Here is a 17,729-nt window from a genome sequence, read left to right as displayed (position 1 = left end):
ATAAACTGTAGATGTCTTTTGATTAACTGACACAAGTATGTCATTGCAGAAATGATAACATATAATCAAAAAATAGTTTCCAAATGTTTCAGTGATTTATATCAAATTCAAAAGTGCAAATAGAGTTGCCAATCAATGCTTAAATCCCCACTGTGCTTTTGACAGCGAAAAATGTTATTTCTGCGAAGTAAACCTCATTAATCCTAAGACTAATTAATTCATATTCACAAAGTTTCCTTCAAAGCTACATTGTATATATTTATGCCACAAAATTTTATGCAAAAATATCTCGCAAACAGTAGTGGGATATTTAGTGCAGTGATTTATTTGATATCTTACATAATTATATGATTACAATGTTAACACCCATAACAAAAATTATATTTTGAAAATAAAAACAAAATGCTTCAGCAGAATTTAACACTGATCCATTCTCACAATTTTATACATTGGTACGCTTATAGCCTCATAAGTAGACAATCCTTCTTGAATTTCTGTGAATTGGACAAGTGCTGTGTCAGTTTAATCTACTGGGTATGTGCACTGTGTATGTTAATTACTAATACAGAGTATAAACCAAGTTGATAAATTGAAAGATTACAGTTATTTTGAGTTATTCTGATATCGAATGTCATCAAAACCCCTGAAAATCAAAATCATGACCATCACTTGTCAATATCTAATAATAGTAATGCAACAAGAATATCACAGTTCAAAACATGTGTGTTTACTAGTCTGTCCAAGGCTTATTTACAAATACATAATTATATAAAGAGAGAGAGGTGTGCATGTGGCAGCAACAATTCAAGCTTAAGAGATTCCCTGTAGGCTATTATACTATTGTGTTTGTTGTCGGGTGATATTGTCATGGTGTTATTTTTATATATACATCTATCGTTAGGCATAATTTGGTATTTTTGCAATTAAGTATGTAACAAAAACATAATTTGACTTTAAAGCCTCTCTATATGTGACTTTCAAAATAAATAGGTAAAATCACATTAAACTTCCATCATCCCCAAACAGGCTTTTCATAATTGTGTACATGATTGATCTATCTCTGAGTCCGATAGTGGTGCACCAAATAGGAGATTCCCTGTATACAAAGGGTAGTTTTCATGTCTTCAATTGCAATGATGAAAACTTGAACTATGGTGGTTATTTTATAATCATATTTCATCATAAGGTTATCATTTAACACTTCTTGTAATTTCCTCATAGTTTATATTATTCATATGTTGATTTATATGTCACGAAAACAGTGAGGCTTTAATAATTCCTTGTAAAAATGTGCAATAAGTTGTGATATTATATTAATAACAACATTTCACGATAGCTCATGTCATTACTCCCAAACTGATATCAAATAGGAATGTGGGTTCAGAGCAGGTCAATTCAATTTGTCATTGACCCAACAGGCATGTTGATTTATCTTTTAACATATGGAGTAAAAGCAAATTTGCCTTTAAATGTTATCATTTTCACTACAGTTACGGTAGTACAACAAAAAACTCACAAAAGCACTGACTGAAAGAGATCGCGATGCTTTACAAGAGTAAAGCTATAATGACTTCAATGTGCTTTTTTATATGTACCAAATCCACATTATCAGGCAATAAACACATGACTTGAGCTATAAGTGAATTAAAATTTACCATGTGAGATGGAAATCAACACAGGCTTACTGCTGAACATAATATATTGAATTTGTGGTTAGTATCAGAACAATAACAGATAAATCAATTAACTTTTCATCTGACAGTGTTAGTAATGAGAGTGTAGGACAAAAGCTTCCCCGGACAAAAGCCCCTTGGGACATAAGCCCCTAGGACAAAAGCCCCTCCGGACAAAAGCCCCTTCTTTATAAAATATTTTTTTTCTTATTTATTTAAAAAATATATTTATCTGCTGTATGGTACATTTTAATGTTATTAATGAAGAGTGTCAAACGTAAGAAAATACATAATTATGATGTGATCATTTGAATTCTTTTCATTTTTGAGTTATACATATCAAAGAAAGATTAACAAAACATGTACACATATGTATACATAAACATTTGAATGTTATATATACAAGAAGCCATTAATGTTTTCTTTATAATAACACACCTACCAGGCTTACAGCTTGATGTTTGCATGCATAGGATTATGTAGATAATTAGGAAAGTATGTTTGATTCCAAAATGTTGTTATCATATAGTGTCATAATTAGTGTAACATCAAAATATTTTTTTTGTATAAATCATTAAATCAATTTATCAAAATCCCAATAATCCAGTACATTTCTATATTGTGTCTTATTTTTAACTATATTTGAAAAATAAAATTATTTAAAAATGAAAATGTTTTTTTATTACTATTTTTTTAATTTAATATTTTTTGAAAAATGAAGGGGCTTTTGTCCTCTAACAAAGCTACGATAAATTTACATAATAATTCATACACAAAACTATTTCTCTTTTTAATTTACACTATGCTCCGACTAGATTAAATCGTCAATTTTGTCATTTAAATCAATGAAGAAAATGGGATGCCCATACTTATAAATGTTCCACACATTTTTTAAAAATGGTTATGATTAATTATTTTGAGATTAAAGATTTATTAAAAAAAAACAAAAACAAGAGGCCCATGGGCCTTAACGGTCACCTGAGTTAGAATATATAATGAAACAAATAATGAAACAAATTAAAGACATATAAACACTATATGCTGGGCCTTGAAGTTGGTCAGTGAACTTGACCCCCTCCCCAGGGGGAAACGTGAGACCCCAGGGTCATATAATTTACAATTTTTGTAAAGGACCTTAAGACCTTTCTATTTATGAAAAGTATTTGATTCTACCATTTCCAGAATTTCAGAAGAAGATTTTTGAAGTTTTAGCCTATTTGACCTCTTTTGACCCCGCCCCTAAGGCCCCAGGGGGTCAGTCATAGAAAATTTGTTAAAGGATTAAATGGCCATCTCATATTGATAATTCTGACAACATTTGACTCATTTCCTATTACAAATGACCAAATAATGCGCAAAAATGTGTTTTCCCAATATAAACTATAGTAAACTTAACCCCCTCCCCAGGGGGAAACTAGAGACCCCAGGGTCATATAATTCACAATTTGTGAGTAGAGAAGAAGATTTTTGAAATTTTACTCAATTTTACCCCTTTTGGCCCCTCCCACAACCCCCTGGGGGGTGGGGACCATATAATTCACAATTTTGATTGGCCTTATGCATAAGAAGGTTTGGGCAAAATTTCATTGAAATTGCTTCAGCAGTTTTGGAGAAGAAGTCGAAAATGTAAATTGTTTACGGAAATACGACGCACGACGGACGACGACGGACAAAAGGCGATTAGAATAGGTCACTGGAGACTTCGTCTCAGGTGACCTAAAAAACCAGCCATAGTTCGATAATTTATACATTTTCTGTTTTATTGGGGAAGATAGTGTTTTAGTGACCATCTTTATCTATTTTTTATTTTTTTATGTTTAAAACGAGTTGTCTGCCTTAAGCAATAGCTTGCTGTAGCAAATTTATGTATTTCCAGGGCTTGTTTTATGCATAATTGTAGTGTATGACCAAAACAGTGATGACTTTGGTGTCATCAAATTTATCCATAGCACCTCCATATTTCTTGCATTGTCATGAACATTGCATGGTGTTGACATTTCCCTTAATATCAAATTGGCTTCGATCTGTAATGGGTATGAAAACATCGGACCTTTGCTTCTTACTAACCTCGGAGGCAAGTACTATCTATAGTAGTCTTACCTGACCATTGTTTATACATGTACCTTACCTGTGAATTTTTCAATCAGTGCAGATCAATAACCAGTCGTCGATAGTCGAGCGAGAGGGGCTACGTAAGGGATATTTCATATCGGTTTAATAGTGTTTTCCTATTCAAATAGTAACCTATATAGCTATATGTAACAAAAGAATATTCGAATATTCATTGACATCCCTAATTTATACACAAATTATTTGATAGTCAATGCATTGATTTTTTTCTTTTCAAAAACAGCAAATAATTATCATGTACAAAATGTACTAACAATAAACTGTAACAATGTCAAAACAACTTTTGATACCTAGCGAACTTTCAATCTTTGTACAGTCTTTACTGTATTCACAATGGTTTGTCTTCGTTAGTCGAATACTGAAAGAAAACATCTAATGAATATATATGTTATATTAACCAGCAAGGCAGCATGCTTAGTTTAGAAATGTGAATTTTTTGTTGAAAATAATTTCTTTTAATATGAAGACTCAATTTTGAAAGAGGTTACTTCTAGTTCATATATAATTATGAGGTCAAATATTACTTTTAACATTGTCACAAAAAGAAACATTTTTGTTTCAAATATTCAAAGATATGTTTATCAAAATATATTCAAGTATTTCAATTTCTTTATTGATAAGGAGATGCAGAATCGACTGGAAAATATAGATTCTAGTTGAATAAATAGGTAGCAAATTAAATAGCTGTGACGTATACATCAGTTTGGCTATAATAGATTCTTACACAAATAAAGGTTGAATAAACATTGAAATCTTAAATTAAAACTGGTTTTGCAATTTTGAAACAACCCATTTGAGTCTTCATATTTTTCAGAATATAGAATTTGTACTGGTTAAAGAGTTAAATTTGTGTGCAGCAGTCTATTACCATGCAGAATGATATATAAATCTGTAAGCTAGTTTTACATGAAGTATGATTTAAATTATTGAAGAAAGAAAAGTAAATGAAAAAATGTGCTGTAAAATGGTCGTAAATGCAAGTATAAAACTGTTAATGATAAATGCTAAAGTAGGTAGCTAAATATGAATTGATAAACAATATGTATTAGAATATTCCTCCAGAAGATTTTCACTGTAAGCAGTACTAGTAGCAATCAAAGTGCCAAGGCCTGGTTTACTCATAGATGCTGTGATTGAAGGATCCAAACCAAATAATAAAGAAATTGGTTTTTCATTTAAATATTGAATTTAGTATACTTTAAGTGTGCAGTGTTGAATTTCGGAGTTTAACAAAATATACCACAATTATTTTATGATATTTAAAGTTTTTCAGGATTAATAAGTTGAATAATTCATTTTCCTGAAATAACTGTAATAAATTTTATATCTAAATTATTTCTGAAATAACAATTTCGACACCAATGAAACCATTCAGAATCTGAGTATCATTTTTTATAATTCTTTTTTAATTACTAAATCATCAATTTCATCAATGTCTCTTCAAAGACAAAAAATAATAAGTAAACATATCCGTATCTTAATATCCACTTAACATTGAAGAATATTTTCGGAAAAATATAACATTAGAAATATTACCATTACAGGGGTGTACAATTCTGAAAATTTTGCACTAGCCCAAGGGCTAGTAGCATCAATTTTTCACTAGCCCTGATCAGAAGTCTACTAGCCCTATTTTTCGTTTGTTTTTATATGTGCATTTTACTCTATCTGGATTTTTTTACAAACCTGTACAAAACAAGTGCATGTCTAACAGTGTGTTAAATACCATTCTAATAATAAAGATATAACACCGATTGTTCACAGGTACCAGGTATTCATTTAGTAAAAACATTCTTGAGTCAATATTGATAATGCAACAATGCCATCGCATGCAAAATACTTTAGATTTGAAATTATGGTTCTTATTTCACTCAGATACTTCCTTTAAAACTATCATTAGAAAGAAAACATAATCAGTATATCTATTAAAGTTTAACTTTGATATTAAAAGCTTAGCAGGAAAATGTAAAGTGAACAATCAGTATCTATTATCTGCTAGCTGTGTTCATTTTATAGGTATGATGAATTTAGTAAATAGTACTGTTCATGAAAATTCTGTAAAAAATCTTTAATTGAAATTACTGTTTTACTGAACACTTACTTATTTTCCCTAATTTTCTGAGCATTGAAATAAACCTTTATCGAGTAACATTTGCATGATACATTCGTATTTGAATAAAATGATGCCAATTTCATATAGATTTATTCCAAGAACTACACAAAATCAATTCTACAATTTACTAATAAAATATTTTGTAAATGATTATTAATTAGCACTGCTGATTTTCATTTACAAGTTTTCAATATATCATAAAAATATGCGAAAGATAAGATGAAAAATATGCAAAAATATTGTACCTATAATTATGAAACCTCTATTAAAGTTATTTTGAAAAACATTCAGTGAGTTTATTTGTGTCAGCTGTGTTAACTAAGCATACCTATGTATCTGCAAGTGTATACGTACATGACAACATGTACATTTTACCGTGTATTTTAATTACTTCAAAATGATCCGCTATCCATCTCACAGCAGTAGTACTTTCTGAATCCAACCCCCATATACTCAAATTCATAACACTAAAATGATAATGATGCTAGATAATAAAACTGTCACTTCATAATTGATTCTTATCTAGAGTCAAGAAATCTAGATTTTCCCTTTCCCTGTCTGTCAGCAACCTCGGCAAACACATGGCCATCTGGGTCACTCAAGCGCTTAATTTTCATCAATTACATAACAAAACGTTTGATGCACCTAGATGAAGAATGTTATTTACGTTTGGGAACCACCTGTGGTATGCATCGATATCGTTTGCTTCAGTTTTGACGACACATTTACTGAATTTTAGAATTCTGAACGGCAATAAAAGGCTAAACTATTTACAACTAAAATTTCAATGTGAATATAGGATTTTAACAGAAATTTTCACTAGCCCACGGGCTAGTAATGATCGTGAAGCCACTAGCCCTGACCTGAAATTCACTAGCCCCGGACGTCGGGCTAGTGGAATTGTACACCCCTTCCATATCCGGACATGTTTTGGTTTCCTTTTTAGAAAACTTACATGGGTTGCTTTGACGACTTTTGACTTATAAATCATGGCCAGATACTTTTGCCGAATAAAAGGTACATTATTTCATTACGTATATATCACTCAGATTTCTTTTAAATTCACAAGATCGCTAGCCGTTAACATCAAGAAAACTTCATGTAATGTACCGGACTTTAGCAAGTCTTCGTAAGCCTAACAGTAACTGGTTGGCGAGATATTATCGTGCAGAACATTATACCATGAGTTGTGCTTTGCCGACTTTTGACTCATGATGAAACATGGCCATATACTTTTGCCAATTAAAAGGTACATTATTTAGTTGCTTATAACACTCAAATTTCTTTTGAATTCATAAGAACGCTAACATCAAAAAAACTTCATACAAGACATCGGACTTTAGCAAGTCTTCATAAGGCTACCGTACATTACACGGCAATAGAAGTTTATTTGTCACTTTAAAATGCTCGTACATATATAGATCTATATCATCATTATATTTTGACAGTGACAGACACATACTATTAACTGTTACTGCGCAATAATACAGTGTATCATCGGATATAGTTCGTCAATGCAACCAACACAAAAAACTTTATAAGCGTTATAAGAACTTTCTTTTGTAGTAACCTTCCAAACATTTGATTCCAGTAATCGATCAGTAGCATCAATTACGTAAAATTTAAATAAACATACACAATCCATAATCCACCGAAAGTCTGTCGCGGAGGAAGACAGCGAAGAAGGCGTTGTTCGTGATTTTCGGGAGACTACTATCTTGGAGTAATACCAATATCATAGAGTCCCAACGGAACACTTAAAACACTCCATCCATGGTGTATATGTATGTACAAATTCAATGACTGTGGTTTTGAATATTGGGGTTTTATTTTTCATACCATCAAGAATTTAGTGAAATGAACAAAACAACTTTTAATTTTCATCGCGGAGTGGTTTCATTGTTCTGATGTGCACAGGCTCGCCTAGCGTACCTAAGAATGCTGTTTCACAGCATCAAAAATAGTTTGGAAAACAGTTATAAAATATAATTATCAGAATTTTCTACAGGCCATTATATTACATACTTCTGCCAAAAGTAAATATTTATAGAGTTTGAATTCGATTATATAGATTAACAAGAGGCCCAATGGGCCTTAACGGTCATTTGACTATTTGTTCAATACAACACACCAGAAGTGTACAGTAGTGAAAAAGAAATCTTTAGATCCCAATGGGATGAAAATGCTCACTTTTTCTACGACTTAGATTGTATACTAAGATGTATAAGTTGTCAGATTGTAATTTTTTTAATATTGTGACCTTGAAAGTAGGTAAAGGTTATTCAAGTAACCAAATGGAACACTCTTCATCCAAGCATGCTACAGGCCTAATATCCAGTCCTTGGGCCTCTTGGTTATTGGGAAGAAGTCGTTTAAAGGATTTTAGCCTATATGACCCCTGTGACCTTGAATGAAGGTCAGGGTCATTCGTTTGAACAAACTTGTTAGCCCTTCACTCAAGCATACTACAGGCCTAATATCTAGTCCTTTGGCCTGTTGGTTACAGAGAAGAAGTCGTTTAAAAGGTTTTAGCCTATATGACCCCTGTGACCTTGAATGAAGATCAAGGTCATTCGTTTGAATAAACTTGGTAGCCCTTCACTCAAGTATGTCACAGGCCTAATATCTAGTCTCTGGGCCTCTTGGTTATTGAGAAGTCATTTAAAGGTTTTAGCCTTTATGACCCCTGTGACCTTGAATGAACGTCAAGGTCATTCATTTGAACAAACTTTGTAGCCCATTACCCAAGCACACCACAGGCCTAATATATAGTTCCTGGGCCTCTTGGATATTTAGAAGAAGTTGTTTAAAGATTTTCACATATTTGACCCCCTGTGACCTTGAATGAAGGTCAAGGTTATTCATTTAAACAAAGTGGTAGCCCTTTATTCCAGCATGCCACAGGCCAAATATCAGTACCCTGGGCCTTCCAGTTAATGAGAAGTTGTTTGAATGAAAAGTTTATGAACGGTGCATGACAAGGGACGAAGCACAATGACTATAGGTCATCCTGACCCTTCGGTGATGATGTGGAAAACGGCGAATACCGAGAATGACATTGACAACAACAATGACACATAAATACCTAATTATTAAGTTACAATAATCAGTATGCTTGCTTAAATTAGTGGGTGAAGAAACAGATACATGTATCAACAGGGAATATATACATATGTAGTTACTGTACCTGTACTCGTCTTCTTCACCAAAGAATGTGCCTGCTCCCTCCTTAATGTACCCTGGCCACCAAATCCCACCATCCAAACGGATCATAATGAGTTGGTTTTCTAATAATAATAAAAAAAGAAATGTTTAATGGGTACACCAGCATCATTAACTAATTCCTGTTGCAACATCTAGTGGTTCAAGTGGTTAAAACTAGACCCCATAAAGAACCCTTCATTATCATCTCTGCCAATTTTCATCTAAATGGCATTGATGCAAATGTACTAGTGGATCTAGGGAACTTTAAAATGTGTTTTTCAAGATGGCTGCTATCTATGAATTGATGGACTATTCGTAAAATTAAATAGCAACATTTGGCCAGGATCCAGGACCATCTCAAGACCCTTTCACGTTATTAAGCTGAATCCCAACTAACTTGGTAAGAATTTTGAAATGTGAAAATGTATATATAGGATGTCATATAGCTTTAAATAGCTTACAAGTAATACCAAAATGGAACACAACAAAAAGACTCGACGAGGTCCTTTTTAGATGATGCTTGTAATATTTTTCAAGATATACATTTTAATTGTACTACAATTTACTTCACCATTAAATTAATAGCATATAGGAAATGGTAAGGCCTTGATAATTAATATCCCTTTGTCGTTATTACCTGTTTCTGCTTTACTTTTCTTGCCATCATGCATATGTGGCGTGGTCTTTCTCTTTCGTTTTCTAGTCATTATATATATATATATGATTATGTAATTTCCCAGGATACGTCCAAATTCCAAAACACACTGGTATACTGAAAAATAAAATAAAAGTACCAATATGTTAGGGTCAAGTGTAATTTTATCATTCAAATGTCATGATTTTATTGAAAGCTATTTCACAATGAATACATATCCTAATCAGCAATATGCCATAAAAAATTAATGGATGCTGAAACAGAATGTGATTGTATTTACCTCTTCATTGAACTGAAGTTTCAAAACCAAGTAATGCTATACCTCATTTCCTTCACAAACCCAATAAATATTAAGCATTCTACTTCATCAAAAAAATAAAGTTCAGTGGAATTGTTGTTTAGTATTGCCTGCCATTTCTTCAACCCAAATGCTTTCAGAATCCTGTAAGCATTCTGCCAGTCAAAGAGTTTACACACAGCTACTACATTTAGTTTCATCTTCTTTTCACCTTCCCAAATTTTTCCCACAAAAGAAAAACATATGCTTCAATCTGTTTCAAACATAGGCTTGCTAAATAAATAAACAATGTTTTGTGAAACAAACATTCCCTTGACCATGATAAAAGTTTTTAATAAACCCTGAGTGGGGTGAACTGTCCAATATGTCTGGGGAATATCGGCTGTTTATATGAGGTCCCTTTACTCTAACAACTGTTAAAAAGGATGACCAGGGTGTGTGGGGTGAACTGTCCAACATGTCTGGGGAATATCAACTGTTTATATATGAGGTACCAGCTTGCACTGATCTAGCTTTGCAAAATGTAGAACAATGTCTCATCGATCAGTGTGCTATTTCCTATGATATTGTGCATTAGCTATTATGTTATTGGTGTTGTAATACATTGACTTTCTCCTGATTTCAGTTAATTTGGTCATTTTGGCCCTGCCCTCACCTGGGGGTCAGTCATGGCCGATATGTGCATACCTTGTTTGTTTGTTTGTTTAATAAATTAACGTCCTATTAACAGCTATGGTCATGTAAGGACGGCCTCCCATGTATGCGGTGTGTTGCGTGTATGTTGTGAGAGGTGCGTGTTTTGGGAGACTGCGGTATATTCATGTAGTGTCTTCTTGTATAGTGGAACTGGCCCTTTTTATAGTGCTATATCACTGAAGCATGCCGCCGAAGACACCAAGCAACACACACCACCCGTGTCACATTATACTGACAACGGGCGAACCAGTCGTCCCACTCCCTGTATGCTGAGCGCTAAGCAGGAGCAGAAACTACCACTTTTATAGACTTACGTCCCACCATAGCCGATAGTGTAGCAAGGCCCGATGTGATTCACATCAGGCAGTATTAAGTCTATTATAACATTTTACTCGGATAGAAAGCACATGTAAATTGATAATTCTGGAATCTACTATCAATATCCAATCCACAAACCTGCACATTATGTTTTTTTTTCCCGACAATAAATAGTAAAATCCAAAACGAACAAAACACACGGAGAAATCAGTTCAAATATACCACCATCTTTGATACAAGTGGAAAGGTCAACTTACTTATAAGGAAATAAAAACAAATTGATGCTAATGAGATTACCCGCGAAATTTCAACAAATAAATAGATTCGGAGTTACAAACATCGGCGAGTAAAGTTAAACTATATTCTTAAATTAAATAATTACATAAAGATAATGCATTTTCTTCACAAGACTTACAAGAAACTGTTTTAAACTGTCTCTGGAAATGTATTTTCATCGTAGAAGCTTCATCCATATATGGTCATGCATCCTCGCGAGAGTTTTGCGAGAAGTATCATGGCAGATTATAGTGAGACTGCCGATAGTAGGCCTAGTGTAATATTGGAATATGCGATTTAAAGCTTTTAAGACGTGTCGGTAAGCTAATAAATTGTCAAATTACATGAAAAATGTTTATTATTCCAATTGTTATTGCAAAGTTACATGACATCCACCATTTGTATCATTTTCGAGGTAGATTGTTTTGCAACATTACGAGCAATGGGTGGGAATCGTAGCTCTGACGACGACCATCTGTCAGAAATCGTCCGTCCGAGCTAGTACGTTATCGCAGCTACGTGTATATGTGCATGTGGAGAACAGCTCGTGAATCTTTCCTACTGGAGTGTATGTGCCTTCCCTGTCAGCGTCAGAAATCAGTTATGGTATGGGGATGATCAATGCATCAGATATTATGGTGTAGGCACTCTTTGTAAAGTTGATAGAAATCTAAATGCCCAGAAATACATAAATTTACTAGATGATAACCTTTGGCCTGTTCGCCCAGCATTTCGCAGATAAAATATATATATCGTATAGATTTCAAGACGATAATGTCCCCGCACATCGCCATCAGGCACATGTTACAAACGAATAAGCTGTAAAATAATACCCCAACCATTATATGACCTGCACAATCACCAGACATCAATAAAATTGAAAATTTGCTGCTTAGAATCAAAAGGACTTTGCAAAACAACATCCGGAACATAGAAACATTAGCATTCCCCCAAAACATACAGGTATGTTTTTAAGATCAGAAAACTTTCCACCAAGTCATAATTGATGGGCAGTCATGCCCAATTTTGTTTCTCACACGTTTATAGAGGGACCTTGCAATAGCAGAAAAGCAGTCAAAAACATAAAATCTTTTCGCTACGACAGTGTCTAGCTAACTCTACATTCTACAATACATCAGATCTATTCGAAAAGAGAAGGCTTATTGCAAGCCGTCAGGGAGTAGTATAAGTTATTTACATAAGGATAATATAGAGTAGGGTAGGGTAGCATAGGCTTCTCTGTGACAGTTCTAAAGTACCCCTTCCTTATTTTTTTTTTTTTTTTTTTGGTTAGGACATAGAGCTGTAAAAGAAATGTGTGGCTTGTACATAATGTTAAATACGGTCTCTGTCACTCAGCTGATGGAGCATGCTTCTTTGGATCAGGCGGTAGACCTGTGGCTTATCATGCCGGAGGCCCGGGTTCGATTCCTGTCGGGGCACTCGGCAGGAATGTGTTTTTCCCTATTCTTTCACAGAGCTAAGTTAATCTGTCCTTCAAATTACCATTGGGCCATTTGGTGACAATAAAATGCGGAATTGCTCCCCAGTATAACTTAGTCCACTAAAACTGACCATAATCGCAGGCTCAAAATTCTGACTGATCGCCTGTTTATGGTCAGCTACCTACTGCTCTTAAAAAGTCGGGGATTGTAGTACAAATCTGGCGACAGCGATTATGAGAATTCTGCATGTTGGTTTGGGGTCAAATATGCCTTTAAAGTTAAAGGAAAACGTTTGACACTCACTTTAATACATGTCACATTTCAATTCATCACATTAACGATGCTATGTCCCTAGTTATGTTCGAGACGTCCAAGAATCAGTGTTTCTGTAGCCATCTTTGAAGACCAAAAGTTAATTTTTTTTTTTTTTTTTTTTTTTTTTTTTTTATAATTATTTTATTTTTCCAAAGCATTTTTACAAATACAAAACAAAAGATTTTTACAAATACAAAACAAAAGATTATCATCACTCATCATCTGCCACATCAGTTTCATTCACCATCATCATCATAATCTGATGCATCAACTTCATTCATCATCATCATCATCTTCATCATCATCATCACCATTCATCATCATCACTATCACCATTCATCATCATCACCATTCATCATCATCATCATCTTCATCATCATCATCACCATTCATCATCATCACTATCACCATTCATCATCATCACCATTCATCATCATCACCATCACCATTCATCATCATCATCATCACCATCACCATTCATCGTCATCATCATAATCATCATCACCATCACCATTTATCATCATTATCACCATTCATCATCATCACCATTCATCACCATTCATCATCATCATCATCACCATTCATCATCACCATTATCATCTTCACTATCACCATCACCATTCATCATCATCATCATCATCTTCAGCAGCAACATTCATAATAGTCATCGTTATTACCATTCTTCATCATATTCATCATCACCATCATTATCATTTACAATCACAGTTTCAAGTTAATTTTAACAGCCAATTAGAATCGTCGAATTCCACCGAAAATCGATCCTAGCTGTCTGATTGGGTGTTAAAATTAACTTTCAGTCTTCAAAGATGGCTACCCAAACATTGATTCTAGGACGTCTCGACCATAACTAGAGACATAGTATCATTTATGTGATGAGTTGGGATGTGACATGTATCAAAGTGAGTGCCAAATGTTTTCTTTTAACTGTCAATACCTTTCTGACCCCAATTAAACCTACAGAAGTCCCATAATCGCTGTCGCCAGATTTGTACTACAATCCCCGGCTTTTCAAGAGCAGTAGGTAGCTGACCATAAACAGGCGATCAGTCAGAATTTTGAGCCTGCGATTATGGTCAGTTTTAGCGGACTAAGTATAACCCTGCCCACCCATATACCCCACTTAGTGTCCTAGGCTCAGTTATAACCGGAACAAGGGTGTTAAGCATCATCAATCAATCAATCAATCAATCATCAAATCTTTATATAATTTAAATAATAATACCTGACCGTTTCTTGGCAGTTATAAACAGGTTGGGCACAACCCTGCATATGGGTAACAGTTACCCATTTGAGTAACTGATCAAAGACTCTATGTTTCTGTGGGTGAAATATCATATTCTGTTGTCTAACTTTCTTGTAAGATGACAATTTAGGTGCTCTCCATTGACTTTAGTGTATAGCTATCAGGGAAATTCAGTGCAAATGTCATGGTTGAATGAGTTTCTATTTTTAGCACCATAGTAAGCAATGGAGGTGGTTTATTTTGTGACTTTTACCAAAATTTAGACAATGAAGTTTGTCCCATTTTGATTAATAATGTACTATGTTATGTTAGTAATGGTGCCATGTCAAAATTATTACGCCCTTTTTTGATAAAAAAAGTTTAAAACAACTTCATGCATTTTTCTTACACAATATTCCTCATTTGGGTAACTTATTGATTACTCAAACAGGTAACTGTTACTCAAATGGGTAACTGTTACCAATATGCAGGTTGTGCCCAACCTGATAAAGTCTAAATGTCACCTCACAAAATAGGCCTACTAGGTAAACTGTGCAATTATTTTAATGTTGTTTAATAGATGACATTTTCCGCTAGATTTTAGGTAGCTATGCTTCATGAAAATGACGTCCGGCAACTTGTAAAATCGCGAATACTGTCATGGCGCTATAGATCTAGTTTGTCGATCACTTCAAATTCGTGTTCACATGCCTGTCGTGCTGTCAACAGTCAAGTTATAATACAAAAGTCGTAACCAAATTTAAGATCTAGGTCATACTTTAAAATGATAGGCCTATCTCATGTTATTACAATTACCTGTTCGGTTGATTTTGACGAGATGGAGAGATTTTTTCAGCCAATCGCCATTTGACAGTAATTGATGCGCAATAGGCCTAGTCAATATATTTTAATCTATGCCCGAAGCTTAACACTGAATCGAATGGAAATATTTAATAAATATCTTGTTGATGTATTTTTGTTCCCTTCCAATACAAAACTTACTTTGTTAAGGCCTCATCCTTGTTTTATCAACGAGGCTGCTGCTTTCCACGTAGCCGTCACCATTTCGCCGAGGAAAAACCCCGAGAGATAACGAATACGAAAAACACCAGAGAGACCCCGAAAACACAGACTTCGGCTGACGCACGGTCTCGTCCGAAAAAATAATCGGATGTCCGACGTCCGTCAATGTATGGGGTGCAAGAAGCAAAAAAATAATTTTCATTAAGTTTTGTCCGTTTGTACCATTTTGTGAAGTGATTTTATGCGGTGCACCCCACGAGTTGATTGTCGCACCCCACAAATGAAGTTTTCCTCACAAGTGTAATATATACGCATACTTTTCCCCACAAGTGCCCCTCTATGAGAGCGGACGGACGGACAGACGGACGGACGACGGACGCCGCGCCATGACATAAGCTCACCGGCCCTTTGGGCCAGGTGAGCTGAAAATCATTTATAGTAAAATTGTCAAAATTTGCTAATTCATATTTCAACTAAACTTAATTTTCATACCAAAAAATCCATAACCAGACTAGAAAATCTGTTCACTTAAGTACTTGTATTAGATAAATTTAGGTTAAAAACAGAATTTGCTATTATTCAATAAATAATTGGTAATGTGTTGTACTAAAAACTCATAAAATATTCATATCAGAGCTCTTATAAATAATCAACAATATGGTTACGGACACTACATTTGTTCCATGTGACAAGTTTTACTTACCTTCAAGCAAAATATCTACAAATTCTGCAGTAAATGGCTTCAGGATCTCCTTCAGATGTCTTCAGAAAACCATATGTAGCTTTCAATGCCTCACTACTTGGCAATGTGTGTGTTTGAAAAACCGGAGTTTTTAGGACCCACACGCAAGTTGTTTTCGACATTGTTTGCTTGATAGCTTATTTAGTCAAAACAATATATAAAAAGACATTACACTTTCAAAAATATAAAAATTTGTGGTGTCATTGTTTAATTTTTAGATATTCTACCAACAAAATGTGTAAAGGGTTTGTTTTACGCTATCTGAAAACATGCAGTTAGAAATCAGGTTACGGACACTACAGCAAAATTGTAGTGTCCGTAACCTTCACGACCCTGTACTTCTAAAACAATACTCATAAGGAAATTATTTTTTACATGTTATGGGATATTAAACCAAGTAGTTACTACACACAAAAAAAGAAATAGATCTTCAAAGCATTATATAGGAATAATGGTACTGGTTACGGACACTACACTTTTTTTACTTTTTCTTTTAGAGAGGAAAAGTGTCTCGTAAAACTTCTTTTTTGAAAAAAAAAATAGATTTTTTCGCTGTATCATTTAAAATAACTAGTTGCAAGTAGGACTTAACTATAAAATCCATAGTTTAAGTATAAAATTTTCAAATTTTTAGGTTATAACATGGGGCAAGTTTTGAAAGGTGAAAAAGCATAACGAAGCAGGTAGTTGTAACAAATTAGATTTTTATCGCCATTTTTTATTGTATCATTATGAATGATACATCATTTGATTCGTAAAAGAATATCCTATCTGGTTTTATTTTAATCTTTGCATTAAACCTATTTTACAATGTGTTTATTTGGTCTGGCAAAAACAGGTTTTTTTAAGTGCAACAGCATAACGTCGAAAAATGGGTCATTTTCAGCATTTCCTCTTTGTATAACTCAAAAACTATCAAAGCAATTCTCATGAAATTTGGAACACAGTTACAGTACTATACACATTTGTTGAAAATGGTTAACAAATTGAATTAACTTAGTAATTGAAGCTGGTATGACTGTATAACATTGGATAGTTTTAAAAGAGCCCTTTATTGTGTTTTACCCGATAACCAGGAACACTAGATTACATGGGTCTGTCAGGTGGACAGGGATATCTCAACCCGAGTGAAAGATTTTGGTTGGTCAACCCGAGATTTGCCGAAGATTGACGTCCAAAATCTTTCACGTGGGTTGAGATATCCTAAAGTCCTCCTGACTGATCCATTTAAGATTATCTTCTCCCATACTCTAACGAAAAATGGTCGACATGAACGTCGCTGTGAGTAAAAATGGTCACCGCATGTATTGATGACGTCACTGTCAAGCGCGTGTGAGCTGTCTTTTACCTACCCCGGTAAAGGACAGAGTTATCTTTTCCCAAACTTCGCTAGCCAAGTGTGTTAGTCCGATTCTCTATAGTACTAGAGTAGTAGTACAGCAAAAAGTGCATACACGTTTTACATGCGTAAAACGCATGTTTTACGTATGTTCTAAAACGCATGTTAAACGCATGTTGAGGACCACGCATGTAAAACGTACGTACGAAACGTATGTAATACGTGTGTTAAACATGTGTAATACGCATGGTAAACGGAC

The 17,729-nt window shown here is 34.2% G+C and overlaps 1 protein-coding gene across 7 annotated transcripts in view; it reads right to left on the bottom strand.

Moving 5' to 3' along the window:
- The window catches only part of LOC138312666 (uncharacterized), a 28,322-nt gene extending 12,542 nt beyond the window's left edge, over positions 1-15,780 (bottom strand). For 2 of the 7 annotated variants that reach the window (XM_069253448.1, XM_069253451.1), the window contains exons 1-4: positions 15,369-15,779; positions 9,758-9,892; positions 9,104-9,203; positions 4,094-4,161 (exon numbers count right to left, since the gene is read on the bottom strand). In XM_069253448.1, the coding sequence (XP_069109549.1) occupies positions 4,094-4,161; positions 9,104-9,203; positions 9,758-9,827 (238 nt within the window). In that variant the 5' untranslated portion in view covers positions 9,828-9,892; positions 15,369-15,779. Of the gene's footprint in view, positions 1-4,093; positions 4,162-9,103; positions 9,204-9,757; positions 13,211-15,368 lie in introns of those variants that run through there. The other 5 variants (XR_011207012.1, XM_069253450.1, XM_069253452.1 and 2 more) reach the window with 5 other exon arrangements.
- Between the last annotated feature and the right edge of the window lie 1,949 nt (positions 15,781-17,729).

The sequence above is a fragment of the Argopecten irradians genome, unplaced genomic scaffold (genome assembly GCF_041381155.1).
Source record: "Argopecten irradians isolate NY unplaced genomic scaffold, Ai_NY scaffold_0416, whole genome shotgun sequence".
NCBI classification, from domain to species: Eukaryota; Metazoa; Mollusca; class Bivalvia; order Pectinida; family Pectinidae; genus Argopecten; species Argopecten irradians.
The sequence above is the reverse complement of the archived record's forward strand: the minus strand, read 5'-3'. Positions and strand labels throughout refer to the sequence as shown.